This window comes from Pinus tabuliformis, chromosome 7 (assembly GCF_031772625.1).
Source record: "Pinus tabuliformis cultivar Carrire ecotype Pingquan chromosome 7, CPIR1, whole genome shotgun sequence".
Classification (NCBI taxonomy): domain Eukaryota; kingdom Viridiplantae; phylum Streptophyta; class Pinopsida; order Pinales; family Pinaceae; genus Pinus; species Pinus tabuliformis.
The window spans coordinates 763,951,557-763,978,938 of NC_142293.1; the positions used below are offsets into that span (position 1 = coordinate 763,951,557).

General features: G+C 39.1%; 1 protein-coding gene across 1 annotated transcript in view; it reads right to left on the reverse strand.

Moving 5' to 3' along the window:
* LOC149249790 (26S proteasome regulatory subunit 6A homolog) overlaps positions 1-26,116 on the reverse strand; it is a 232,233-nt gene extending 206,117 nt beyond the window's left edge. Inside the window, exons 1-3 of the mRNA XM_089458782.1 lie at positions 25,852-26,116; positions 25,642-25,758; positions 21,186-21,293 (exon numbers count right to left, since the gene is read on the reverse strand). Of these exons, the coding sequence (XP_089314908.1) occupies positions 21,186-21,293; positions 25,642-25,758; positions 25,852-25,971 (345 nt within the window). The 5' untranslated portion in view covers positions 25,972-26,116. The remainder of the gene's footprint in view (positions 1-21,185; positions 21,294-25,641; positions 25,759-25,851) is intronic.
* Between the last annotated feature and the right edge of the window lie 1,266 nt (positions 26,117-27,382).

A 27,382-nucleotide genomic window follows, 5' to 3' on the forward strand; every position in this document is an offset into this window, starting at 1 on the left:
GTAACATGCCCTTAAGGGTCTTCAAACTTTCTTTTGACTCCTTGACTTACCTATAGCACTTTAACATGTGCTAGACCTATTTCAATGAGCAAGAAACTCATTGATAAATATAACAAAAAATAATATTTCTTTTCTTGAATAAATATCAAAAGTACATTTATGAAGACCGAACCTAGTTACACTTTCTTCAACAAATTCGGCCTACAACAAAGGGAGAAATCCAGAAGATGATGTCGACCCTCCTTCAAGTGATCATGTCAGCCTAAAGGACATGAGCAAACATGTATATATACAAGTACTCGACCTCACTTCAAAGCAAGCAATTCGGTCAAGCTAGTCTACAAGGAAGTGCAAGAAACATATTCAAAGAAGCCTCTATCTCAGCGAAACAAGAAGGAGGAAAGCGAAGTTAGTTTGTGAATTGTTTTGGGTATTACATCCTCTCATGTGCGAAGGAAGGAGATACAAAGGTACCAGAAGAAGGTCGAAGTGTTTGCAGCCACATCAAAGTAATCTTACTTGGGAAGAAGATCTCGCTAGAAGGGGTCGAGTAATAGTGCATTAGGTCTCTCTCTTGAGACCTCAAGGAGACTGAGATTCTCAAGGAAGCCGAGAAGAGGAAGACCGAGATTCTAAAGGAAGCCGAGAAGAGGAAGAAGAGGAGCAGTGCTGGAAAAAAAGGCTAGTGACTTGGTCTTGCATGGACTCTAGTGTCAAGGGTCTGTTGATAAGTGTAACTAGGTTCGGTCTTCATAATGACATGTAATTGTGATTTTTATGTAAGAGATGTAAAGAAGAAATTATTGTAATACTTGCTTCATGGGTTTCATGAGCAAGAGATTGTATTTTTAGTGGAGGCTCCCATTGAGAGCCCTTAGGTAAATTGTCATCTAGTCATAAAAGTTTAAAAGAATCATTGTCATGAAATGAAGTCATGTTACACATTGTAAAGAGTCATACTTGTCCATGTAAAGTCATCCTCCAAGATCTTGTCACTAGTCCTCATCATGTCGGTCTACAACGAAGGGATGAATCTAGAAGATGAAGTCGTCTTTCCTCCAAGAGATCATGTCGGCCTAAAGTTCCTGAACAAACTAGTATATATACCAATACTCAGCCTCATTTGTAGACAACGAATTCGGAGAAGCAAGTCTAGAAAGAAGTGCGAAATATACACCAGAAGAAGCCTCCATATCAACGCAGCAAAGAGGAAAGGATAGCTAAGATAGTCAAGCATTGTTTTTGGGTTAGTTTTCCCTCCCTCATGTGAAGGTCGCAGATCCGAAGGTATCTAGAGGAAGTCTAAAGAGTTGTTGTCACTTTGAGGTGAGCATTGTTTGGGTAAAGAACCTCGCTAGAAAAAGCCAAGTAGAGATACAAGAGGTCTCTCTATTAAGGAGACTATAGAGGAAGCAAAGATAATCTAGGGTTTTTGTGGTAGGGTTACAAGCCTACAAGAAGAGACCGAGAATCAAAGGAAGTCGAGATCAAGAAGGGAAGAAGCCGAGAACAAGAAGGGAAAGGAAGCCGAGAACGAGAAGAGGAAAAGCAGCGTTGAAGAGGAGGCTAGTGACTTGGTCTTGGGAGGACTCTAGAGTCAAGGGTCTTTGTCATGGTCTTGGTGTTCGTCAATTGAAGATCTATAAGAAGAATTTTGTTTGGGTTTTCCTCTCAAAGAGTGAGAGGTTTTGGCCCTAGCTGACAAGCCTACATACTGTCTCTTGTCTTCTATTGTTTATTTGGTAATTGTCTTGATGAAAAGAACACAATAATAACCTTAAGGAAGAGAAGATCATAATCCAAGAAGTAAAAGTCTATCACAAGCAATTATCTAGAAGAGAAATCTCCTAACTACTGATGCCCTAGATTTCTCAACATGGTATCAAAGCTTAGGTGTTGAAGTCAAGAAGGGGCATCTAATCAAGAAGACACACAAGAATCAAGTTTCAAAGAAGGATCAAAGCAAGACAAAGGATACCAAGCAAGAGATCAGGATCTTCATCATAGTATAACCTTAGATCGAATAAATCTACTCTAGCAAGAGTCTTGGAATCATCTTCAAGGAGGAAGCAGGAAGAAAGACCAAAATAAAAGCATTTTCGAGATCATCGTCTGAGGAAGCTCTTCAAGGACTAAGGAAGACTAGAACATTCAAGAAGGATCGTGAAGCAAGCTCTCTCTCAAGGAGTAATCTTGTATCAACATCAAGATTAAGGAAGAAGCAAGCAACAACTACTCAAGTAAGTTTATGACTTCATCTAATACTATCAAAATGTCTTTCTGCAAGGAGAGCAACAAATTGGTTGGGGCTTCAAATTTCCTTGCATGGAAGAAAAGAACAGACCTAAATCTCATTGAGAATGAAGTCATGGACCACATCAAAGGGTCAATAACCCAACCCCCCAAAGAAGATACTCAATCACATGCCAGATTCATGAAGGGAGAAGTGAGGGCCAAGAGGATTCTCATAGAATCCATCAAAGACTCTCTCATCCCATATGCATCAAAATTAGACACTGCAAAAGCAATATATGACAAATTGGTAGAGTTGTTTTCCATAAGTACTGCACGAGAAGTAATCTCTCTAAGGCAAGAACTCTACAAATTAAAGATCTCAAGGGAAGTTGGAATAGCCTCATATTTTATGAGGATTTCATAAATAAGAGATCAACTTCAAGATCTAGGTGAAATAATGTCTGACAAAGAAATGACCATTGTAGTATTGAATGCACTACCAAAGGAATGGGGCAACTTCACTTCAAGAATATGGGCACTATAAAAGAGATTGTCCTAAGCTTAAAAGGGACAATAACAAGAGGGATAAGCAAGAAGCCCATATTACCGAAGAAGTGGAAGAGACTGAGACAAAGAAGCCATAGAAGGAGAAAGTGAAAGATCTCTACTATGATTGAGATACTCTCCTTCACTGAAGGTACTCTTCTGTTGTGTAAATTATAGATAGGAAGCATTGTAAATAAGATAGGATACATCATATTAGAGAATGGCATCATGGTAGCAGCATTAGAAGACCCTGTGACATAGGCAACATGAAGGATGTCTGGAACAAAAATCTATCACTGTCAACTATGTGGGATATAGCTCTTGGAAACCTCATTGAAAGCAAAAGTGATACTTATGGAAAAAGGAAGAAGTCATCTAGGACAAGGCTCATCATACATTGGTATTAAAATTAGCAACTAGGGCCAAATTCTACTTCGGTCTGCTACTTTGAGGAAGATTATTGTGGCAATGAATTCCTCTTTTCAAGAGGTCCAAAATCGACCTTAAGATCACCAAATTTGGATAAGGGAAAATATTTATTGACCTAAAAAAAATTCTACAAGTCATGACCTTATTAAGGTGGGAAAATTGAAAATCTGAAATTCAAATTTGCCTCCAAAATTTCAAGGTCGACTTCACCTCCATAAGGAAATTGTTATATATATAGGTGTCCTCCATTCTCATTAGATGCACCGTTTTGGGCATCAAACTCATCTTCTGTGGGAGCTTCAGCACAAGGAGGACAGGGTCGAGATTGCTTAAGGTTGGTCAGAGATCTGTTTGCAAGCATTGATGGGTCCGAAATGCAGTTGAGGTAGACCTTATCATATCAATCGAGGGTTTGAGTAAGGCCGCAAGCCTTGAGGTAATTTCAGGAGGTCCACAGGTCTTTTCTGGGCTAGTTGGAGGAACCGTTAAGCCCTATTCCCTCAACAAGGCATGTTACAGGCAGCCATGACAGGAAATATGAAGAAGTATGCTAAGACGTAGTGATTGGAAATCCTATTGAAGGAATTTGAATGGGCTAACCAGGTTTGAGATCTTTTGTTGTTACATCATCATTTCCATATATATATATATATATATATCTTTGGAGGCCGCTCAAATTAAGCTAGGATCGAACTCTATTTGGAGACTTCCTTGTAGTTGCTTTGTCTACCATTGATCTCTGGTTAGGGCAGAATCTGGTTGGTATTGTTTGAAGGCAGAATGGAAGACTTACCTGGGCTGCCTCCTTGTCATTAATTGTATTTTCTCTCTCCCTTTCTTTGCTGAACATCTAAAGATTATAATAAGAAGATTTGATCAAGGGCTTCCCCATCTTGGAGTTTTTCCCTGGCTTGAGCCAATCTCGATGTTCTCTTGGCTTGTCTTTTTGAATATGTTATTTATGTTCTTTCTTCAATTACTCTCAATGAGATAGTGTCACATTTACAGGTATACCTATGGTATCATCAACGAAATCTAAGAACAAACTTCAAGGAGCCTCTAATTTTAGAGCATGGAAAACAATGATGGACCTCATCCTTGCAAAGAATGAAGTACTGGAATTAGTACAAGGAAAACTCAAAGAACTAACTGATGATGCTGGAAAGGAGAAGTACAAAGAGAATGACGTTATAGCCATGAACCTAATTGTGGATGGAGTTAAAGACAACCTAATTCCCTACATATCCACACTAGATTCTTCAAAGAAAATGTATGATGCTCTCTCCAAGTTATTTACAATCAAGAATATTGGACAAGTGGTAAGTCTAAAGAATGAACTTCAAACTGTCAAAATGACTAAAGATGATACAGTGTCCTCTTACTTTGTAAGAATTGCCCGTATAAGAGATGATCTACAAGCAGTTGATGAAATAGTCCCTGAAAAGGAACTTGTGATTGTTGCCCTTCTAAGGCTACCAAAGTCTTGGAATGCTTTTGCAGCTAGAATTAGTAGTTTGAAAAACTCTCCATCCTTCGAAGAAATGTGGTTTGATTGTATTCAAGAAGAAGCTCGTCTAGGAGGTAAGCAAGAAGATGAAGAAAATACCTCAAATGCCTACTCTTCTCATTTCAAGAAGAAAGGAGGAAATAAGAAGTTTAAAGGGTTAAATAAAAATCATGGGAAGATTGACCTTTTTAAAATAGAATGTTATCATTGTCACAAGATGGGACACTATAAGAATCAATGCCCCGATAATCCTAAGAATAAGAAAAGAGAAAGAGACCAAGATATTCTTGCCACTGATGATAATCCTCCAAAGAAGAACAAAACTAAGGACTCTGAAGTCAAAGACTTAATCTATTAAGTCTTTTAGGGATGTTATCCCTTATATATCCTTTGTTTATAGTATTGGTTATTGTTTTAGAAAGTTTCTTTTATGATTGTCTCTAGTATTAGTTTTTCTTTTGATTTCTAGGGTTTATAAATCTAATATGCTTTTGTTAGAAAGTTCTTGAGTTGTTAAAGGAATCCCTCACAAGACTAGATTGATGAAAGATCAAGAGGGAGCTTCCACCTTTTCACAAAAAGATAAGTATCATGTTCTTTATTTCCTTTTCATTGTTGATTTCCTCTATATGTCTAGCTTCATTCTTTTGCTTGTTTATAATCCTTTCTCTTGTGTTTTCCTTGGAAAGAAAATTTTGCAAGAATGACGATAAAAGAAAGGATTGTGGCTAGATTCAGAGGGAGTTTTCAAAGGGAGACTTGTATAAAACTTTGTTGCAGAGGGAGCAATGTTGCATGAACCCCCCCCCCCCCCCGCGGATACACGTCCCGTACAGATCTGTGGGGGATCCGTAGTTCGGAAATCCGGAACCGCGGATTGGGCCAGAAATCACGGTTCCTGGAATTTCATAAACGTGTCAGCCCAATCTGCGGTTCCAGATTTCCGAACCACAAATCGGGCACGGATCCGTATGTATCCCGAGCAGATCTAATGCCCGACAAGAAATTCCGCGCAACTGACCCAAAAAAATAGTTTTTTTGTGTCTAACTTGAGTTGGGGTTGGGTTTAGGTTGAGTTAGGGAAATGATAGATGAGGATAAAGCTCATTTCCCCCTTTCATTTCCTCACTCTTGTATTTTTGTAGAGCTTGAAGAAGAGAGGAGAAGAGAGCTTGGAGAGGAGAAGAGAGGCTTGAGGAGAGATTTGAGAAGTGAAGGAGGAGCTAGGAGGAGTAAAGAAGGGCTTCCATCTACAAGAGCTAAAGAGGTAAGTGCAAACCCCAAACTCCCTCATTTTTTTGTCATTGTTGTTTGTATTTTTTCTCCTCCCTCTCCTACTCTTTCCCACTCTTTCTTCTTGCTCATTTCATTGCAAGTTGTCCATCTATATTCATATTCCAAAATGGCGTTCTTTTGGCTTCTAAGTATCATTCCACTTTTGGTTTTCATGATGGCAAGGGGGAGTAGGAATAGAAGGGAAGAAGAATGAGAGGATAATCGTCCCCATATGAGTGACCCAATGTATGATGAGGAGGAAGGGGATGAAGAGAAAACTGAAATGCTAGAGGGAAAAGCTGCATTGACACCCTTGTGGAATTATGCGACCAAACTTGAAGGAGGAAAAGGTGGTGGAAGCTACAAGTTTTTGTGCCCTCATGGTTGTCGTGGAGGAAAACCATATAGTGGTTCATATACCCTTGTAGAGGCATCTTTGTGGGGTGTTGGACAATGATGACAAAAAGGGTGTCGTGGGATAACAATTTGCCCAAAGGTTTCCGCTGAACAAAGAAGAAAATACATCCAAATAAAGAAGGTTGCACAACAAAAAAACAAGAAACAAAAAACTCATTCTGAATCAAGTGCAACCTCTAGATTTGGTAGCTCATCTCCTCATGGTACTTTTGCAACCTTTGGAAGTAGAAGAACAATAGGGGATTTCTTGAATGTTGTTGGGAGGGATGATGTGGATGGAAAGATAGTCTGGTTTCTTTGTGCTTGCGGTGTACCATTCAATGTGCTTCGCTCTCCCTATTGGCATGATATGGTTAAGGCCATCAATGAAGCCCCAAAAGGATACAAGAGCCCCAACTATGAGAAAGCTAGAATAGTGTTATTAGAAAGAGAAAAAGCAAAGGTTCAAAGAGCTTTGACACGTTTTACAAATGAGTGGGTGGATTGTGGGGTATCCATTGTATCAGATGGGTGGACAAATGTTAGAAACCAACATTTGATAAATGTTCTTGGTGTTTCTGCTAATGGTGTAGTGTTTATTACATGTCATGACTCCTCCTCCATCAATGCAACTTCCCAAAATATTGCAGATCTCCTATTGCAATCAATCAAAGATGTTGATCCTAATAATGTGGTTCAAGTGATCACTAATAACACAGCAAATTGTAAGGTAGCAAGAAAAATTATTGAGCGTACTCATCCACACATCTTTTGGTTTGGCTGCTTAGTGCACACATTGAACCTTTTGATGCATGATATTGTAACGCATAAAGAATGTGGATGGATTAATGAGCTTTACAAGAGAGGGAAGCAACTCGTTAAATTTATCACAGGGCATACAAGGGTAAACTACTTTCATGGCACTTACTCCAAGTTGTGGTTGCTTAAACTTGCAAAAACGAGATTTGCAAGTTATTACCTCACCTTTAGGTGGCTAGTGAAGGTGAGACAAGCTTTAACTAATATGGTGACCTCTGAATCATGGGAGGAAATTAACACTAATAGAGATGGTGCTAATGTAGCAAAGGACACTATTCTTGATAGCTACTTTTCGTCATAGATTAAATATGTTTTGCAATTCACCAAACCAATTTATTACATGATCAAGTTTGAAGATTCCGATTGGCCAATAATCGGGGAGGTGTATGAGCAAATGGATAGCATGTTGTGGTAGATTAAAGACATTGTTGAGCCTAGAAATATCACCTTATACAATTATATTCGTGTAGAGGCGGAAAAACGATGGGATATGCTAAACGTTCCATTGCATGCCTTAGCATATGTTCTAACACCTAAATACTATCATCCATCATGGCTTTCAACACCAGCACCTAGGGGGGAGCAGGAGAAAACCACACCTAGATCCAGAGGTTCTATCTAGTTATATGAAAGCATTGGATAAATTAGTCCCTGATGAGGAGGAGGCTGCCATGGTACGGAAACAGTTGAGCAACTATACGCTTAGCACTGGTCCATTTGGGAGCATGCATGCAATTAGAGATCGAGAGAATTTTTCTTCTCTTGAGTGGTGGAACATGCATGGAGGTGCTACTCCACTTCTACAAACTTTGGCATTGCGGGTGCTATCACAGGTGGTAAACACTTCTTCTACAAAGAGGTGTTGGAGCTCTTATTCTTTCATCCAGTGTTAAAAGGAACAGGTTAAGTTTAGACCAGGCAAAGAGCTTGGTTTATGTTCACTACAACTTGCGATTGTTGTCCCATTACTGTGATGATGCAAAGACTAATAAAGACCTTAAGGTTTGGGACAGAAATCTATAGGAGCCCAATTTGGAGGATGGAGTGTTGCGATTAGAGCAATTGTAGGATGCCCTTACCCAAGATGATGATGATCGAGTTGAGATGCCACCCCCATCTGGTCCCTTGATTCCCAGGTTCCATGCTTCAACACCAACAGCAGGGGCTTCATCTTCATCAGTTCCACTGCTAGTGCCACAACTTCCAGAGCCGCCATCTTCTTCATTGCCACCAACAACAGGGACTTCATCTTCATCAGTTCCACTACCAGTGCCACAACTTCCAAAGCCACCATCTTCTTCATTGCCGCCACGTGGAGGCTCACGTCCTGTTCGTGGTGGAAGGAAGAGAGATTAGTAGATATATTCATAGTTTACTACTTTTGTCATAGATTAGACTTGTAGTCTTGTTGTGAATTTGAACTTTTTTGTCTTACTCTTCCTAGTTTAGTGTGTACTTAAGTCTTGCTGGTGACCAAGTGGTCTATTTTGTAAACATTATTATTTGAATTTTGGACATAACTCATGTTGACAGTTGCTCACTTGCTGTATAAGTTACTTGAATGTTTGATGATTTTATCTTCTAAATGTTTTATGTTTTATGAATCATGATATGTTTAAAAATTTGATGTATGTTTGTAATTGAAAGAATTTAGAAGGTTTATGCTTGAATAATTAATCATTGATGTACAATGGAATCATGGATGCCATATCTATCTTGATTTATGTAAAAATATGCATGTTTTCATGTATTCTAATTTGTATTTGGGATGTTTTTTAATATAAATGCAAAAAAAATAAAAATTAAAAATTAAAAAAAAAAAAAAATATATATATATATATATATATATAGTAGACGCTTCGCTTCCTAGATTTTTGGGAAATGACGCTTTTGCTTCCAAAAATCATCCCCACTTCATGCAACATTGAGAGGGAGCCCTTCAAGAGGAGGCCTTACAAGGTTTGTAAAGGAAGTAACTAAAGGTATGTCTAAGATTACAAGATTTGTAGCAGGTCTTCATCATATAAGAAGACACGATCTTTTTGTCTTTAAATTTGCTTTATATTAATGACTCTCCCATGTCTAGGGTTTTGCTATAGAATCATGAAGATTCTTATATTGTTAGGGTGTTTGATTTCTAAGATTAAATATAACCCTTGTAGTATTATCTTTTGATGTTTGTTCACTTTATCAAACGTTAGCCTTTTGACTAGGGTTTGTTGATGATATCTAGGGTATATCTTAAAACCCTAGCTTTTTAGGGTTTGATGATATTATCTAGGATTTAAGATAAAAACCCTAGTAAAAGTTCAAATAAGATTCTAGGACTTGAAAGAGAAACCCTAGATGCTTTCGTTATGTTTAAACCCTAATAGGGTTTATTTTGTTTAATATTAAAGTTTTGATGATAATATCTAAGGTTTGTGACAAAACCCTAGCAAATGTTGTAAGCGACTAGGGCATGAAAGTGTAACCCTAGTTGATTGTTTCCGCTATAATTGAAACCCTAACTAGGTTTAGGTTTTGAATATCTAAAGTTTAAATTCAAAATTTTGATAACCTTAGATGCTAACCCTAGAAAGTTAATTTCATTCTCTTGTATATATATATATATATATATTTGTGCTTGGTTGTACTTGTTAATGAGATTTGCAGGTACATAGTTTTCAAGAGGTTGCCTACCTCATACTTGATGATGAATTTATGATGATGTTGAGCATGATGGAAAGAGGGAGCTATAAGAATCTTGATGACATTAAAGTTTACATTGGTGATTGAAAGATGACCTTGTTGCCATATGAAGATAAAAGGAATGATGCTTTGAAAGGTCGAAGTTCTCCGATGATATAATGATGCAAAAGAAAGAGCCTGTGTAGTTGGAAGAATAAAGTTATTGACGAAGGACTTATCCCTAGTTGACAGGGAGCTGGATGAAGGAAAGTGTATATCCTCCATAGATGAGAGGAGGACATGATGGACCAGGACTAACAACCATACATATAGTGAAGACCATGAAAGAAGAATGAGATCAGAGAATAGCTAAGGCATCGTTGGTGGTTGATATTGATCCAGTTGTTTTGAGAAGCGCTGAAGTTGAGTTTCGTGTTGCTGAAGAAGTTGGAGTAGGAAGCTTTTGTCAAGATTTGTTTGGATATTATGATGAACCAAGCAGCATCAGAATGGTTGAAGACCCCAGAGATTGTGCTAGCATATCGATAATAAGAACCAATATATTGGAAGTGACTGAGGTCGTGAGGCTACAGTATGTTTAGATGGATGAACAAGTAGTTGATGTGTTGATCTCTCCCTGAGAAGTTTGAAAATTTGATAAGCATGCTTGGATTGATTTGGTTAAGAGGGAGAGATGAGCACCATAAGTTGCCTGTATGACGGTACTTGGGAGGACATCTTGGCCTGGTTGGTGTTGAGATCTCAGTTATAGTTTGGCCTTGATGATGTCTAGATCCCGGTGTGGGAGGGTATCTTGGTCTTATGGAGCTATGTTTTCGTGTTGACCTTGATGATACATGGATCCCTGTAAGAGTTGGTGTCTTGGCATGTTGCCTTAGTGACACCTTAGTCCCTGTTAGTGTCTTAGATCCTTGAATTAGTGTCTTAAAAATGACACTTGGATCCTTGAATTGGTGTCGTGGTGATGACACCTGGATTCTTGAAATAGTGTCTTGACACTTGGATCTTTGAGTAATACCTTGGCAGTTTGGTATCTAGCATTGCATATGTTGTACTCTTCTTGGAACATTTCAAGCTGAAGTCAATCTTGTACAAGTTGAACAATTATGAGTACCTCCCTAGTTAAGAGGGAGTGTTGAGAAATATAACTAGTATCGGTCTTCATAACTGTCTAGCTCGTGACATAATGCAATTCTTATGTATTTGTCAAAAAGAAATAAAAGGAAAAATTATTATAAAAGAAAAATATTTATAAGCATGGGTTTCATGCTTTATTTATTGTTTCTAGGTCAAAGCACCCATTGAGTGCTTCTAGGGTTTGTATAAATCATAGTCTTTGTAATCATTTAATAGGCCCTTCTTGGGCCTTTTTATATCAAGGAATAAATTTGTTATTGAGTCAAAAAAATATATTTTTTTGCCTCCTCCACCAAGTCAGCCTCAAGAGAAGACAAGTCGGCCTCATTGAACGAATTCGACCACATAAAAAGACTATAAAAGCGGTGCAATTTGACCTATTTGAGTATCCATTCAAGAAAAGTTTGATCTGTAATTAAAAGGGAGTGTGAAGGCAAGAAAAGGAGGTGACAAAGGCTTGAAGGAGAAGAAACCCTAGCGAAGGAAGGAGGTGTTGGAAAATAAGAAAGGCAAAAAGATTTTCCCTTGTTGATAATTACTTGTGATTATTATTATTATCTTTCTTATGTTCTTCTTTTATCTTAGTTCATCAAGCAATTACCAAAACCAAAACACGAAGATAATTAACACCAGATGTAGGCGTACAGCCAGGGCAAAACCCCTATATAGAGGAAAACCCAGTCAAGAACTCTTCCTTCAGTAATTCAAATGAGATTGACCAAGACCCTATACCAACAGACCTTCATCCTCCACCAAGTCAGCCTTCCAATATGTTTTAGCTCACTTCAATAGTCTCTTCTTGTCCAACAGCTTCAACATAAAGGCCTTTCTTCTGAAGGCTGAAATTCTGAATTGAGCGGAATTTATGTTGGATATGTATGGAATTAGGTTATCCTTAACTCCATCCACTATTAGGTTCATAGCCACAATTTTTATTTCTCTACACTTTGCTTTCTCGACATCACTTGATTCATTAGTAGGCTTCTTGATTTTTCCTTGAACGAGATCCAAAACTTTGTTCTTTTCAAGAATAAGGTCTATCCTCTTTTTCCAGGCCCTGTAGTTGGAGGCTCCTTCTAATTTGTTTTCTCCCTTCATTGAGTTTGTCATGGTTCCTGTAGATAGTAGGCTTGTCTCTTTATATGACTCTTTTCCTTAATGACCTTTCTTTGATCTCCTTTTCCTTAATAGATCTTTGACCTGCCTTTTTCCTTCTTCTTCACCTTAGCTCTAATACCATGTTGGAAAATCAAAAAGGCAAAAAGATTTTCTCTTGTTGATAATTACTTGTGATTATTATTATAATATTTCATATGTTCTTCTTTTATCTTAGTTCATCAAGCAATTATCAAAAACAAAACACGAAGATTAATAACACCAGATGTAGGCGCACAGCTAGAGCAAAACCCCTATATAGGGGAAAACCCAGTCAAGCATTGATTTGGGGTAGCATCGGATGTGCTCTAGCCATGAAAATTGGTGGAGAGGCTAAAGCACATGAGATCTCCAAGACCCGAAAATGGTTTGGGGAAATTCCACCCGGTAAGAGAGATATTAAAATAAAATATTTTTAATGGGGTTCCTAAGTCTAAACTTAGGTAAATTAAAATATTAATGGGTATTAATATAAAACTGGGTGAGAATGTTCTAAATGACATGTATCAAGCCAAATCTAATCTTGGCCGTTGATTAGAGACTTAATCTCGGCCATTGACGACTCAAAAGGAAAACTATAAGAGGAGGCTTGCCGCTTGAGGGTTAGTTGGAGATACACCAAGATTGATCAGTCAGTTCGATTTTCTGGAGTGGGGTTTGCTGAGAAAATTCGAACAAGTGATCTGAGTTGCAGCAAGGGGCAGTGAGTACATAGCAGAGAGGTAGAGATAGTGCCAGAGGGTCAGCGTAGTGACAGAGGAGGCTATGCAGAGGCAGCAAGAGCCACGCAGAGGCAACTAGAGACTACGCAGAGGCTGAGGGGCCTGCGTGGGTGACGCAGAAGGCCAGAGAGCTGATGCAGAGAGGCAGAGGGCTGACGCAGAGGGTTCTAGAGCTACACAGAGGCTATCAAGGCTGACGCAGGGGGTTCCAGAGCTACGCAGAGGCTATCAGGGCTGACGCAGAGCCTTGGAGAAGTGCCGGAAGGATTTCGTGGGGCAGACTAGTGCTGAGAAGCTGAATATCTACTTCCAAGAAGAGGTATTATTGCCGTGTAGAAATCTTTGTTGGGTGAGCCAGTTTGGCACCCTAGTTGTACTCAAGAAATCTGCATAATAATAAAACCCTCAGAATTGTTGCACCGGTTTTCTCGCATTGGGTTTTTCTGTGGACGATTGTCCAAAAATAACAGTGTCCCTTGTGTGTTTGTCTATTATTTCAGTTGATGATCTGTATATGAGTTGACACTGCATTTGTGTTTGTTTTCAGTATTTATATGAATAAATAACTTGTTAAGGAATAAACTAATAGGTGAAATAAACCAGATAATGTAGTAGGGATTTCTAATGGGTAACATTTAAAAATTTCAACATGGTATTAGAGGGTTGCAGATCATAGGAGGACTGAAGGCACCAGCGTAATCAAAAGTATTTGCAGCAGTAGCAGCTATCCCGAGAGACAGAGTTGCTCCTAAGCAGAAAGCAATAAAGAAAGAGTGACGCAGAGGGCCTGCATCATCATTTCGAGCTAGAGAAAGGGCTAGCGCAGAGGCAGAGAGAGGCAGAAGAGGCTCACGAAGAGCCACGTCATCCTACTCAGTCAGGTAGGCTTGACGCAGTTGGCCAAAGGAGTGATTCAACCTTTGTCGGGATTGCGCAGAGCTGGAAGGCTCAGTTTCTTCAGTTGCTAGGGCATAGGGAGCTGTGGGCAGATTGTGGATTAGGAAGCTGGTGGGGTGTTGTTGCTGTCGAAGAAGAACAGTACCTAACAGGACAAAACCAAGGTAGAGGGAGTCGCTGCCTTGACGGATTTCTAGCCAAGAAATCCAGATCCGAGTTGCAGTTGCAAAGAGGATCGGAGAGGAGCGGATCGACAGTTGGCAGGAAGATTTCCAGCAGGGAAATCAAGACTTAGAGGGAGATTCCAGAAGGAGGAGTGGAGATGGCAATGAATGGACTGAGGGATCAAGAAAGGTTGGACGGGGCCTCCAACTTTGTCATCTGGAAGGCTAGGATCCTGTCTATTCTGGATAGACATCGCATCAAGGGCTTCACCTTGAGAACCGTGGTTATCCCAATCGAGCCAGCTGATAATGAGACGTATGAGGATAGGATGGCGAAGGCAAAGTGCATAATCCTTGATGGGGTCAAGGATCATGTAGTACCACATATTGCCCAGAAGAACACAGCAAAGGAGATGCGGGATACTTTGACGACATTGTATCAGGGCACTTTCATGCAACGGAAGATGCTATTAGAGAATCAGCTGCAGTTGTATCAGATGCAAAAGAGGGAGCAAATAGATCTATACCTCAGCAAGTTGCAAGCTAAGTTGCAGGAAACGTTGCCCAGGGGTCCGTTTCCGGCCAGAAACGAGGAAACTTGTACCATACGGCCTGGAAACTCGTTTTCGGCCATACTGGCCCATTTCACGTTGGGGAAACGTGGCCATTACAGTCGGAAACGAGTTTCTAGGGCGTACAGCGGAGATTACAGCTAACACTTGACGGTTTTTTTAATTTTTTTAATTTTTTCACTTCTAATTTTTTATTGAGCGACTAAAATATCCTCTGGATGCTTCTAGATGCCTCTCTCAAGTTATAAAAAAAGAGGATTTTTTTTAGTGGGGCAGCCTAATGTTCAAGCCTATGGCCCTAGTGTTGATATGCAGTTCATGGTAATGTTAAATTCTTAAAGTAAAAGTGACATTCTCCTTCATCTTTCATTTTCATCCTTTTACTTAAGTTTTTAACATTACCATGAAATGGCTCAGGATATTTGAGAGTGGTTTTGCCCTCATTATATTTCATATGGAGAAAGTAGAATTTTAGATCTCACTCAAAATCCAGCAAACTTATCTATTTTTCAGGATTTCAGGATTGCGGGGATTCAATGTTTCCATTGGATTTTGTCATGTACTAGGGTATGGAACTTGTATTTAATCAAGAGAACCAAACCCTCTATGCAGGGGAGACTCCCAATAATCAAGAGCACCTAGGGTACTAGGGTATGGAACTTGGAACTTGTATTTAATCAAGAGCACTAAGGTCGCTTGACTATCTAGGAGAAGACTTCCAATCAAGCGCAAGACAAGAAATTAGAAATTTCTCGTCGCTGATTTTGGATATTGCTATTTTCATTATGTTATCATTCATGAGTAAATGTGATGTAAATTTAGAGACTTATAGTTTATGCATTGACAATTGTCAATTTAATCATAATGTGATAAATTAGAATGTATCATGTATGCTTTATGATTGCACATATTTCTTAAATGTCCTAATATATATATATATATATATATTGATATTGCGTTTCCCCGTTTCCAAAATTTGGGGGAGCCACGTTTCGTACCTGCTCCCTTTTCAGAAACTCGTACTCGTTTCCCCGTATCATGCAACTTAGGTTGCAAGAGATTCGAGACCAACTTACTTCCATAGGGGCCACGTCGGATCAGGAGTTCGTGGAGAGGAACACCCTAAATGCAGTCTCTGAGGATTGGGAGACATTTGTCCAAAGCATTTTGGGCAGAGCTAATCTTCCAAGATGGGAAGAGATGTGGGCAACTCCTCGCCAATAAGAGATCAGACAGTTGACCAAGGCGGGGAGTAGCACAAAAGGGGGTCGAATCAAGAAAGAGGAGGAGGAGGATGCGGCTCTGGCATCTGCGGGACAGTAGGGGAAGAGGAAGAAGGACATCTCCAAGGTGAAGTGCTTCCATTGTGGGGAGCTGGGTCATTATGCAACCCAATGTCCCAGGAAGAAGAATAAGGGAGAGGCTTCTGACTCCAAGGCAGCTCTAGCTAAGGCGGAGAAAGAAGTCGAGACTGATGACGACTGTGCCATGAGTGCTCATGCACCTCTAGAGAAAAGGTGGGGAGACATCGAGCTATAGTCAGGAGGACTACAGAAGATGAGGGGCAGGATCCTTGAGGTACCCAAACTCTTGGATCATATCCGGCTACGAGAGCCCCGAATGACAGTAGCAGGATGACGGATGTCGGTAGAAGCAAGATGCGATGGAGCGACAAGGCAGTGCTAGAGTGCAGAGGTCTATAGCAGCGCAGTGGGGGTTGCAGTAGTGTGAGAGGCATAGAGGTGTTTGCAGCAATGCGAGAGGCACAGTGGAGGTTGCAGCAGTGCGAGAGGCACAGAGGTGTTTGCAGTAGCGCAGAGGGAGCACAAGACAGTAGCAGAGGTAGCTTCAACATCAAGAGGCTTCTGGACTGACAAGGATGTCAGTAGCTAGGGTAGATCAATTACTTACTTCTCGGTAACTGAGTTGCAGTGCAGCAGCTAGCAGTGGCAGTGCTATGGCCAGCAAATGCAGCATTTGAGAGAGAGTTGCAGTGTAGATGCAGTGTTGGGAGGAAGGACCAGCAGTAGCACAGATGCAGAGGGAGTTGTAGTACAGATGTAGCAGTGGCAGTGGCAGAGCCATGGGCAGCAGTATAGGAAGCAGCAGTGCAGTGGATGTAGGGAAGCAGGCCCAGCATCAGCACAGGTACCAGTGCGGAAGGATCAGTGTGATGTTCAGTGGTGGAGCATTACTATAGCACATTCCTCGCTAAGAGGGAGTGTTGATTTGGGGTAGCATTGGATGTGCTCTAGCCATGAAAATTGGTGGAGAGGTTAAAGCACATGAGATCTCCAAGACCCAGAAATGGTTTGGGTAAATTCCACCTGGTTAGAGAGATATTAAAATAATTAATATTTTTAATGGGGTTCCTAAGTCTAAACTTAGGAAAATTAAAATATTAATGGGTATTAATATAAAACTGGGTGAAAATGTTCTAAATGACATGGATCAAGCCAAATCTAATCATAGTTTTAAAAACCGTTCCGGTCCAACCGGTTACCGGCCTAACCGGCCGGTTGGGAGGCTCACCGGTCAGAACCGGTGAAAAAACCCGGTTAGAAGCCCCATGTGCCCGGAAAATTGACCTAACCGGTAAAAACCGGCCGGTTTAGGTCAAAACCGGCCGGTTAATTGCTAACCGGCCGGTTTTGTCCTAAACCGGCCGGTTTATGGACAGCCCACTGAAACATGACAAAAAATGCAGTTGTTTAGTGGTTTAGTGGTTTAGGGGTTATGATTTTCATGACTTTATCAATAGGAATGATACATGTTCTAGATACTTCATCTCTCAAACCTTACTACAATTTTCTAAGTTCTTAAAATATCACTGCAATTCGGGAAAATTGAAATACCATTGTAATTCAGACCTTTGTAATCCACTAAAATCTTCAGACCTTCTTTAGTATCATTATAGTTTCGGACCTCTATTAACCAAGGAAGATTTTGTACCTCTGCAATGTTATTAGGCCTACAATCTTCGGACTTCTATACGAAGTTACTGTGATTCTTGGGTTTCTGTAATACTCCGGACTTTGGATCTTTGTGATTCTTGGGTCTCTGAAATACACCAGACTTTGAACCTCTATGATTCTCGTGTCTCTGAAACACCTCAGACTTTGGACCTCTATGCAGACCTATTTTAATTTAGGGGCAGACTTTTTGTCTGTCATTTGGTTCTCTTCTTTTGTATAAGCTTCTTGCTAGTCTTGTTATACTTGATCTCCAAATGATCAAGCTACAGATGAAATAGTGATATTTCCAGCTACCAAGGATACAAACCATAGCTTTGATACCATGTTGGAAAATGGTTAGGGCAACATATTAAACCTAACATTTTCCTTAGATGAAATTTACTTGTGATATTAATATCTTCTTAGTGGTTTAGAGCCTCATTGCTTATGTATTTTGTCGATGATATGTATTGCACTCGGTGCCATTTTGATATATTCACCTTTACATGGTATATAAATGAGCAATCTTTGCATATTTTGTCTCTATTGGCTTGGAATCATGCTTTTAAATCTTAAAAATAGTTTTTTTCATTAAAAAATAATTATTTAATGTATTTTTCTAAAACCGGTTCGTTTAGACCAAACCAGTCCCGGTTAGACCGGTTCCGGTCGGTAAACCGGTTCATTAGGTGGACCGGTCCGATCACCGGTTCCGGTTTTAAAAACACTGAATCTAATCTTAGTCGTTGATTACAGACTTAATCTCAGTCATTGAAGACTCAACAAGAAAAGTATAAGAGGAGGCTTGAGGGTCAGTTGGAGATACACCAAGATTGATCAGTCAATTCATTTTTCTGGAGCGGGATTTACTGAGAAAATTTGAACAAGTGATCTGAGTTGCAGCGAGGGGCAGTGAGTACATAGCAGAGAGGCAGAGATAGTGTCAGAGGATCAGTGCAATGACAAAGGAGGCTACGCAAAGGCAGCAGGAGCCACGTAGAGGCAACTAGATACTGCACAGAGGCAACAGGAGCCACGTAGAGGCAGCTAGAGACTGCGCATAGGTTGAGGGGCTTGCGTGGGTGACGCAGAAGGCCAGAGAGCTGACGCAGGGGGTTCCAAAGCTACGCAGAGGCTAGCAGGGCTGATGCAAAGCCTTGGAGAAGCACCGAAAGGATTTTCGTGGGGCAAACTAGTGCTGAGAAGCTGAATATCTGCTTCCGAGAAGAGGTATTACTGTCGTGTAGAAATCTCTGTTGGGTGAGCCAGTTTGGCACCCTAGTTGTACTCAAGAAATCTACATAATAATAAAACCCTCAGAACTGTTGCACCGATTTTCCCGCATTGGGTTTTTCCAGGGACGATTGTCCAAAAATAATGGTGTCCCTTGTGTGTTTGTCTATTATTTCAGTTGATGATTTGTATATGAGTTGAGACTGCATTTGTGTTTATTTTCAGTATTTATATGAATAAATAATTTGTTAAGGAATAAACAAGTAGGTGAAATAAACCAGATAATGCAGTACGGATTTCTGATGGGTCACATTTAGAAATTTCAACATCAAGAACTCTTCCTTTAGTAATTCAAATGAGATGGACCAAGATCCTATACCAACAGACCTTCATCCTCCACCAAGTCAGCCCCAATATGTTTTAGCTCACTTCAATAGTCTCTTCTTGTCCAGAAGCGTCAACCCAACATCACCCAAAAATTTCAGCCACAACTTCAGAATTTCGGCCTTCCCAGCAACTGCAGAATTTGTCCCTTCCAACAACTTGACACATGTGGGAAAAAAGAGAGAGAATTTCGACTTCTTATACTCGTATTGTTCTTCCTTGAAATTCATACTTTTTCTGGCCCCAAAAGTTGCAGATCGAACTTGTTGTGAGTGAGTGACAAATGAGGTCGAGTCGCTGCCTTTATATAGTGATTTTGCTGCCCAATTTAGGCTGACTTGTCCAGTTTGAGGCCAACTTGGTGGAGGAGGCCTAATTGACTTATTTTACAATAAAATAAATTTATTCTTTGACAAATAAATCCCAAGAAGGGTTCTTTACAATATGACATGGACAAGAACACTTGACATAAACCCTAGAAGCCTTCAATGGAAGCTTTGACCTAAAAACAATTGACCCAAGCATGAAACTCATGCTTTAATAAGTCAATTTATTTAAAAATAAAATTTCTTTTGATAAATATAATACATCATGACTCAAATACAATTATGAAGACCGACACTAGTTACATTCTTCAACTGGAGGAACCCTAGCGAAGGAAAGAAGCACATTTTCTCGTCTGTAGCTCACACATGCAAGATTTTGGGTTGCAGAAAGGGGCCGAAATTGCAGGTCTGTAGTAAAACCAAAATTCTGACGCAGTAGGGCCGAAATTTATGGTTGATGCAATATTGAAGAAGGTTGACTATTGTTGATTAGAAGTTGGTTGGAAAGACTATCTTGGAGGCTGACTTGGTGGATTGGGGGAGGTCTTTGTCTTGGTCAAGGGTCTTGGTTATCTCATTTGATTTCGTTTTAAAAGAAGAGAAGAGAATTTTTGGGTTTGCCCTAGAAGAGGGGCTTTGCACTGGCTGAGAACCTAAACCCTATCTCCTTCTTTTGATCTTCATAAATGTTTTGGTAGTTGCTTGATGATAAGAAGATAAAAGAAGCCAATAAGAATGCAAAGAAATCAAAAGTAATTATCAAGATAAGAAAAAAATTATGCCTTTCTGATTTTCTAACACTGGCTGCCAGCTGGAAAAAGATAAATAAGAGGAAAGATCTCTGGGTAACATAGCCTATGGGGTTGGATAGCCTATTTCATCATCCTGTGGGAAAATTGCAATTAATTAATTGGGGACATTACAGGATGTGCAACAGATAAAAAAAGAGGAATGGTAGACACAAAGCAAATACTACAGCTTATTTAAACCTGTGCAAGCTGATGACCCAGTTCCTACAATACCTATTGTGCAAAAGAAGGTATTCAGGTGATGCTTCCTATGGTGAAATGGATAATGGTCTCCCAGGGTAATAATCAGCACATGTGCAAAGATAGTAAGTGTCTCCCCTCCCACGCAATTATCAGCAACCTGTAGATTTTCAGTATTGGACCTTAAGTGTGTTGATATTTGAGAGTTTCTAGAGACACATGAAGTTAGTGTTGTCTGTGTCATTATAGCTACTAAACTAGTCAGTTCAGTGAATTTTTGAAAGATCGTTGAACATAGGGTTGTGCCAGCCATGCTCATGTATAACAGATAATGCCAGAGAAATAAAGGTAACAAACAAACATACAAAGTTGATGTAGACAAAATACAGCTGCATAAAAAATGCTATAGCAGGAGCTTTCTTGGTGTTCAGGCTAAACTGATCTACGCATTTCTTTTTAGAGCAAAATACAGTGAATAATAGAAAGCCCAGTTCGAGTTTTAGCAATCTTCGTAACGTTGAGTACAGATATCTGGATTACCAGAACAGATTAATCAATAATTTAAACCAGGAATTGTAATGTGTTTTGAAACAACCAAAAAGGCATTTGTCATATTTGCATAAATAATTTTACCATAAAAGCAAAGACAATTCACGGTCACCTTTTTTGTTAAGGAATGGAAATAAAAGCATATAAATTTATTGACTACAAAAAAACATTCTAGGAACAAGACAGTACATCTATGTATACTTACTTGCCGCGTTGATGTCTTCAAAACTACACATTTTCCCTTCCTTTGTGAGTCCAAATCAACATTTGCGCCATCTTCTTCTGCTTCCTCCTCGGGGTTCATTTCCAAGATCTAAAGTTGCAGGCAACACTTAGCCGGGGTTGCCATAACATTCTAAAACCAAGTAACACAATGTCTACGTACTCAATGAACTGCGATACTAGTAGCAGAATATATCATAACAAACTGAAGGAACATGTTACAAGGTCGAGCTTCATAGATAAATAAATCTGAATCTGAAAATTGATGTTTATTTAGAGAGATTTCTACGAGTCACCCAAAATCGTGAATACGCTCTACCCAAAACCTTTAAAAGGGAAAGATGGGCGTGTTTGATAAAAGCTAAGTCAAGTGATTCCTGTTTGTGTTCAAATTTAACGACAGCCAATTTCCATCGAAATCGTCAGTGTAAAAAATACTATAAAATTAGCCATTAAGTACAGCAATTGAGCAAATTTTTACCACTTCTAACAGAAAACATCGGAGAACTTTTTAGCATGTATATTTCCACAGTCAATAAATTGTTGTTAATGATGAATGCTTCTGGAGAACTGTGTATTACCCAAAGTTTCTGGTGAATCCTTCAACCATCTTCACAACTTGCAGCTTAATTGATGATGATATGAAGAGTGCTAGACCCATTTAAATGGAAGATGGTCACATAGAGGAGATAAAAATATAATTGTTACTGAAAGAAAGAATAATGAAAGTGATGATTATTATTGACTTTAATGAAAGACTTTAGGGATAAAAGGTTACAAATTATTAAATAAAAAATTGACTTGAATGAATTATCAAAACAGAATTTTGAATAAATTATTTTAAATTATATTAAGGATAATAGAAAAAGTGATTTGACTCTTAGGCAATCCAAAAACAATCAAGGGTTGGGAAGGAATAGGGCGAGTATGGAGCTAGGGTTTACTCTGCGCGCAAATGGTTCACAAGTTTCGGCAGCCACTTTTGGCTCCTTGGCGAGCCCGAAGAACAAACACGAAGACCCCTGTGCGAGGAAGAAAGGACTGGGCCGGGCCTGCGCGGCCACTCCTCCTGACTTTCCCAGTGAGCTCCCTACGGACTGCCCCCCACAAGTTTTCATGCAGCCACTCACTGACCCAGATGGATCCGGCTCCCTGGCGACTATGGCAGCCATCAAAAATTGGGCAGCTCCGAACACAGGAGAAGGTCTTTGATGGGGTTCAGCTTTTCGATTGCACAGACAGACTGACTCGGCCTTCTCTTGCTCGAGGCCGACTGCAAGGGGCTCTGCGGCAATCACAGGGTGAATCTAACGCTCCTTTTGCCCTCCAAATGATCAATGCTCCTGAGTTCTCTGCAATGATAGAGGGATTGAACCAATGCAGGCTCCCCAAGAAGCTACAAGACAGCCTTTGTTGGGATGAATGGTATTTGGCATTCCCTTGCACGGTTAGGCCCAAGACAGTCTGTTCGGTCCAACTCTTGGCGAAGACCGACCCTCACCCTCCTACATCGATAGTCTCTGTCTTTCAAGGTGAAGCTGCCTCCTCGCACCTAAAGGACCAGTCGGGACCTGTGAACCAGGTAAGCCCACTCTGTTTTCAATTTTTTATTAAAACTCCAGATAGGGCTTCAGGCACACTTTGGGTCAAAAACACAGACACAGTTCTAGATCTGAAACAATGCATCATGTCGAAATTCAGATACCCTGGCCATTCACAGAGCTTAATTTTTGAAGGGAAAATACTACAGGACCAGCAGCCCCTGATGCTATATTATATTCATGTTGATTCCACCATCATTCTAAACCTGAGAATGCGCGGGGGGGCTACATACAAGGGCAAAACAGGGCTGGGAGGCAGCACCCAGTTAGGTTCAAGATCAAAACAGAAGCAAGCACATGAGGGTCCATCATTCAAGAACATTCTACAGGGGAAAAAGAAAGCCCCTGAACCATCCAAACACGCAGGAAACACTCCAAACCCCTATATAGTGGAGCAGCTGAATTACAACCCAGAATTAAATATTGATTTGCCAAAATCTGATGAGCAATGCGCCTCCCTTGAATCTCTAGCAATTATTTGTCGATTTAACTGTTTCTGGCCAAAACCAATATAGCTCTTCCATTGGATCTTAACAAGTTGGTCATTATAATGCGACATCCACCTCTGCTCCAAAGGATTCTTTGTTGTAAAATTCTCATCCCCTGAAGCTAGAGACAAAATCCTACAGGAAGGACCATGGTTTTGGGGTTCAACCAGCCTGTTTACCACTCCCTGGTTCCCCGACTTCGACGCAAACACCATGGTCGTCTCCAAAATGCCAGTCTGGGTCTAAATGCACAACCTTCCCCTTCATTTCTAGGAGGACAGAGTTCCGGCTAGTATTGGCAACAGCGTTGGACAGTGCATAAAAAAGGACTCCCAAAGAATAGAGGAAAGGATTTTCACCTACGCACGCATATGCATAGAGGTAGACCTCAGCAAAGGACTTCCGGACAACACCCGATTAATTCACAATAAGTGAATTTGGACACAGAACTTGGATTATGAGAACACAGCTTTTAGATGCAGGAATTGTAGACAAATAGGGCATTTACACAACATGTGTCCAGAAGCCAAAAAGGACACCAGAAGGAAAAAGAATCTCGGGAAAAAACCCAAAGGTTGGCAATACCCCCCACCTGAAACTGAAGAGGAGGAGGATGAAGCTCTGGATGAACCATCCCCACAAGAGGAAAGTCAGAATCCAATGGAACCTGATACACAAGGGGGATCTCCACAAGACCAATTAGATGCCAAGAACCACAGGGTGCAGGCCGACTTGATCCTTGATGAGGGGGACATCAGTGGGAATAAGCGCTTCCACACATCAGATAACTCAGACTCTGACAAGGACAACGCCAAATTGGAGGCAGGAAACCATCTTGCTCTTGTCTCTTCGACGCCATCCCAAGGGGAATGGTGCAGGGTAGAGAAAAAGAAGGGGCGGAAAGCTTAGCTTCCCCCTCCATGTATTTTTATCTTGTTTTTTCTGCTTATCTCTTGCCTATCATTTGGTCTCTGACTTGATGATGAGGTTTCTAGCCCGTACAACCTGTAATTTTGTTATTTATTAATCAAAATTACGCTTTTTTCTCTGGAAAAAAAATAAATAAATAAATAAATAATAATAATAATAATAGAAAAAGTGATTTCAAAGGGGGAATATAGAAATATAAAAATATCCAAAAATAACATTGAATAATTTTATTTTTAATTTATTAAAATATATCTAAAAGGAAATTAAAATTAAAATTATTATTTTTTAAATTATTTTATTTAAAGAAATCAAAATGAATGGTCAAATTAGAGTAGGTGAACAATGGAAGAAAATAGACCTAATATAATGGAATGGCAAATTTATTTATTAAGATTATATAGGAATAAAGAATAGAAATAATACTAGATTTTAAATTTTTGTGATCCATAATGATAATGAGATTGTTTTTTGGATTAATCACATTATTCAAAAAAAAATATATTAAAATAAAATTTATAAAATTTTATTTCAAATTATTTAAAAAGATAAAATTTTGAAAATGAGTGAAAAGAAAAGTTGAGCAAATCTTTGAAGGCAATACACACTTCTCCAGAAGTCTTCATCAACAACATAACATATTGTTGAAATATATATATATATTATATTTAACCCAGGAATTGTAATGATTTTTTTGAATTTTGTAAATAAAAACAGGCAATGAAAATATATTTAAATTCAATATTGAAATTGTCTTCAAATCAGCCAATGATTCGGTGTTAGAGCAAAAAATATATATCTAAAAATCGCCAAATGCGGTGGTCAAGTATAAAAGTAAATATCAAAAAAAAAAAATCACTGCTGTAATTAGAAAATTGTATAAACGAAGTACATGGCTGCAATGATACAAACCGTGATAAATCGAACGAGTCAGCCAAGCACTTTATATAAAATTAGTTAGTTTCTATGGCATGCAATAACAAGCCAATCAAGCCAAAATTTTAGAGTTAAAATGTTTTTGTAGCATCCAGTTCCGCAGCCGGAAACTTGAGAATTAACAGTTATGAAACAAAGAGACCTGAATTAAAAGTTATGAAACAAGAGACCTAAGTCGATTAACCTAAAATTAAGAAATTAAAAATTGGGGTTTTTCACGAGGAGCAGTTGAGCCAATTGGCCTTAAAATTATAAAGTTTCTAAAAAGAGGATTTCTACGGCAAGTCCGAAAATTGAGACAAAAAGACAAAAATTTAATTCAAAGGAAAATTTAAAAACCAGAAAACCATTTGGATTTTCAGATAGATCTTGGCTTACACCATATCTCTGTTTACCATCTTCCGTCCGGTAAAAGAAAGGAATGAAAATAAAGGAGGAAGTATAATTTTACAGTAATTTAGTAAATGTGTACAGAAACCTAACATACCTCGACGATATTGCCAACCAAATAAGGAAGCTGCTTGTTCAGTTTGATTTTCTCTTGGTTCTCCTTTATCTTTTCTTTCGTTGTGTCTAACTCTAGATTCGTCCTCTGAGCTTCATCCTGCGAATCGCCATGGAATTAATAACAAAAAAGAATAAATCGCACGGGTTTTGTAAAAGAAAAAAATAGATGGCTTGGAATTGTGGAGGATACCCTGAGAACCCGATTTTCGGTATCCAGCATACGAGTTCCTCTGGTAAGCTCTTCTGTCGTCATTGAAGAAAGCTCGTCCTCTCCTTCGAAAATACTGTCTTCGTTCATTGCCATGGCCATTTTCACACTCGACGAACACAACTGAAATCGAACCCAGACAATCCACCAGCAACCACAGGAACGAAAAAACGAAAAGAACCAACTCAATAAGAAAGAAAATAGCTAAAAAGTTGAAGAAGTTGGCTTGAGGGAAAAGCATTGTGATCGACTTCACTTTTGCCGTTTACTTTTGATTCTTGTGGCGTGTGAGAGGTAGTAAAGGGAGGTGCATTGTGTGCGACTTCACTTTTGCCATTTACTTTTGATTCTTGTGGCGTGTGAGAGGTAGTAAAGGGAGGTGACTCTGGTAATCAGAATTTTCATGGAGTATTTACATGGAAAAGAGTAATTGTGGTTATATTTTATGTTAGTTTGTATGTTAGAGCAAATGGAAGTGGGTAGATGGTCTAAGATTGTTTTTAATGATAGATTGTGTAAGCGCAAAAAAATTTGGATGTGGCAAAATAACAAATGGTTAGTAAATGGGGTATTTGCTTGAACGCGTGTCCCATAAACAGCAAACAGATAAAAGCTTTTGTTATGGAAAAGTTCCACAAATGTACTTGGGATAAGAAGCTAGGAAGAAAGAAAAATTATTATATTGAAGTGTTTAATCCCATTCATAATCATTAACCAAAAGCATACATAGAGGCCAATATTTCTTGGAGAGCCAAAATTCTTATTGCTCAGTTAAGAACTAATTCTCATCAACTCCGTTATGAAACAGGGCGCTGGAAAAGGCCAAAGGAAGTGTGGGAGGAAAGGGTATGCATTTTTTGTTCTTCCGGAAAAGGAAGAGGAAAACATTTCATTTTAGAATGTGAGGCCTTCAAAGGCAACAGGGAAAGTTATGCGCAGCTAGCTCTTGGGATAATCTATTTAGCGAGGGGTTTGTCGAGAAGTTGGGAGCATTTATTGTGAAGCTTCACAGAAAAAGGGCTAAATACATCAAGCAGATGAAGAAGCAATATGTCCCATAAGTTATCTTTAGCCTGGACGTTAAAATAATTTATTTATTTCTTTCTTCAATCACATTGTTGTCATGCGTTTAAATTTTGTTGTTGAATAAGGTTTGTTCAATTCAAATTTTATGGAATTTGACATTATTGAATAGTTTGTACAACTTTAAAATAGTTTTTTATGTTGAAAAAAACAATCTATTAGTTTTTTAAGTATATTATATATTATTTTATAAAATAAAAATTATATTAAGATGACACTATAATTCTTATTTTAAAATGTCTACAAAACGAATATATGAGTATAGCTTGGACGGTTAAAAGGAAGAATGTTATTCTTTCTACCTAGATTCAAATCCCATTTGTGACATATTCACTCTTAGTGAGCAAATTGTTGTTGTCATTGGCAAGTATAGTAACCTCATTCTCACCTACAATGAGGGTGAGATGAATTGTATTCCAAATAATAATAA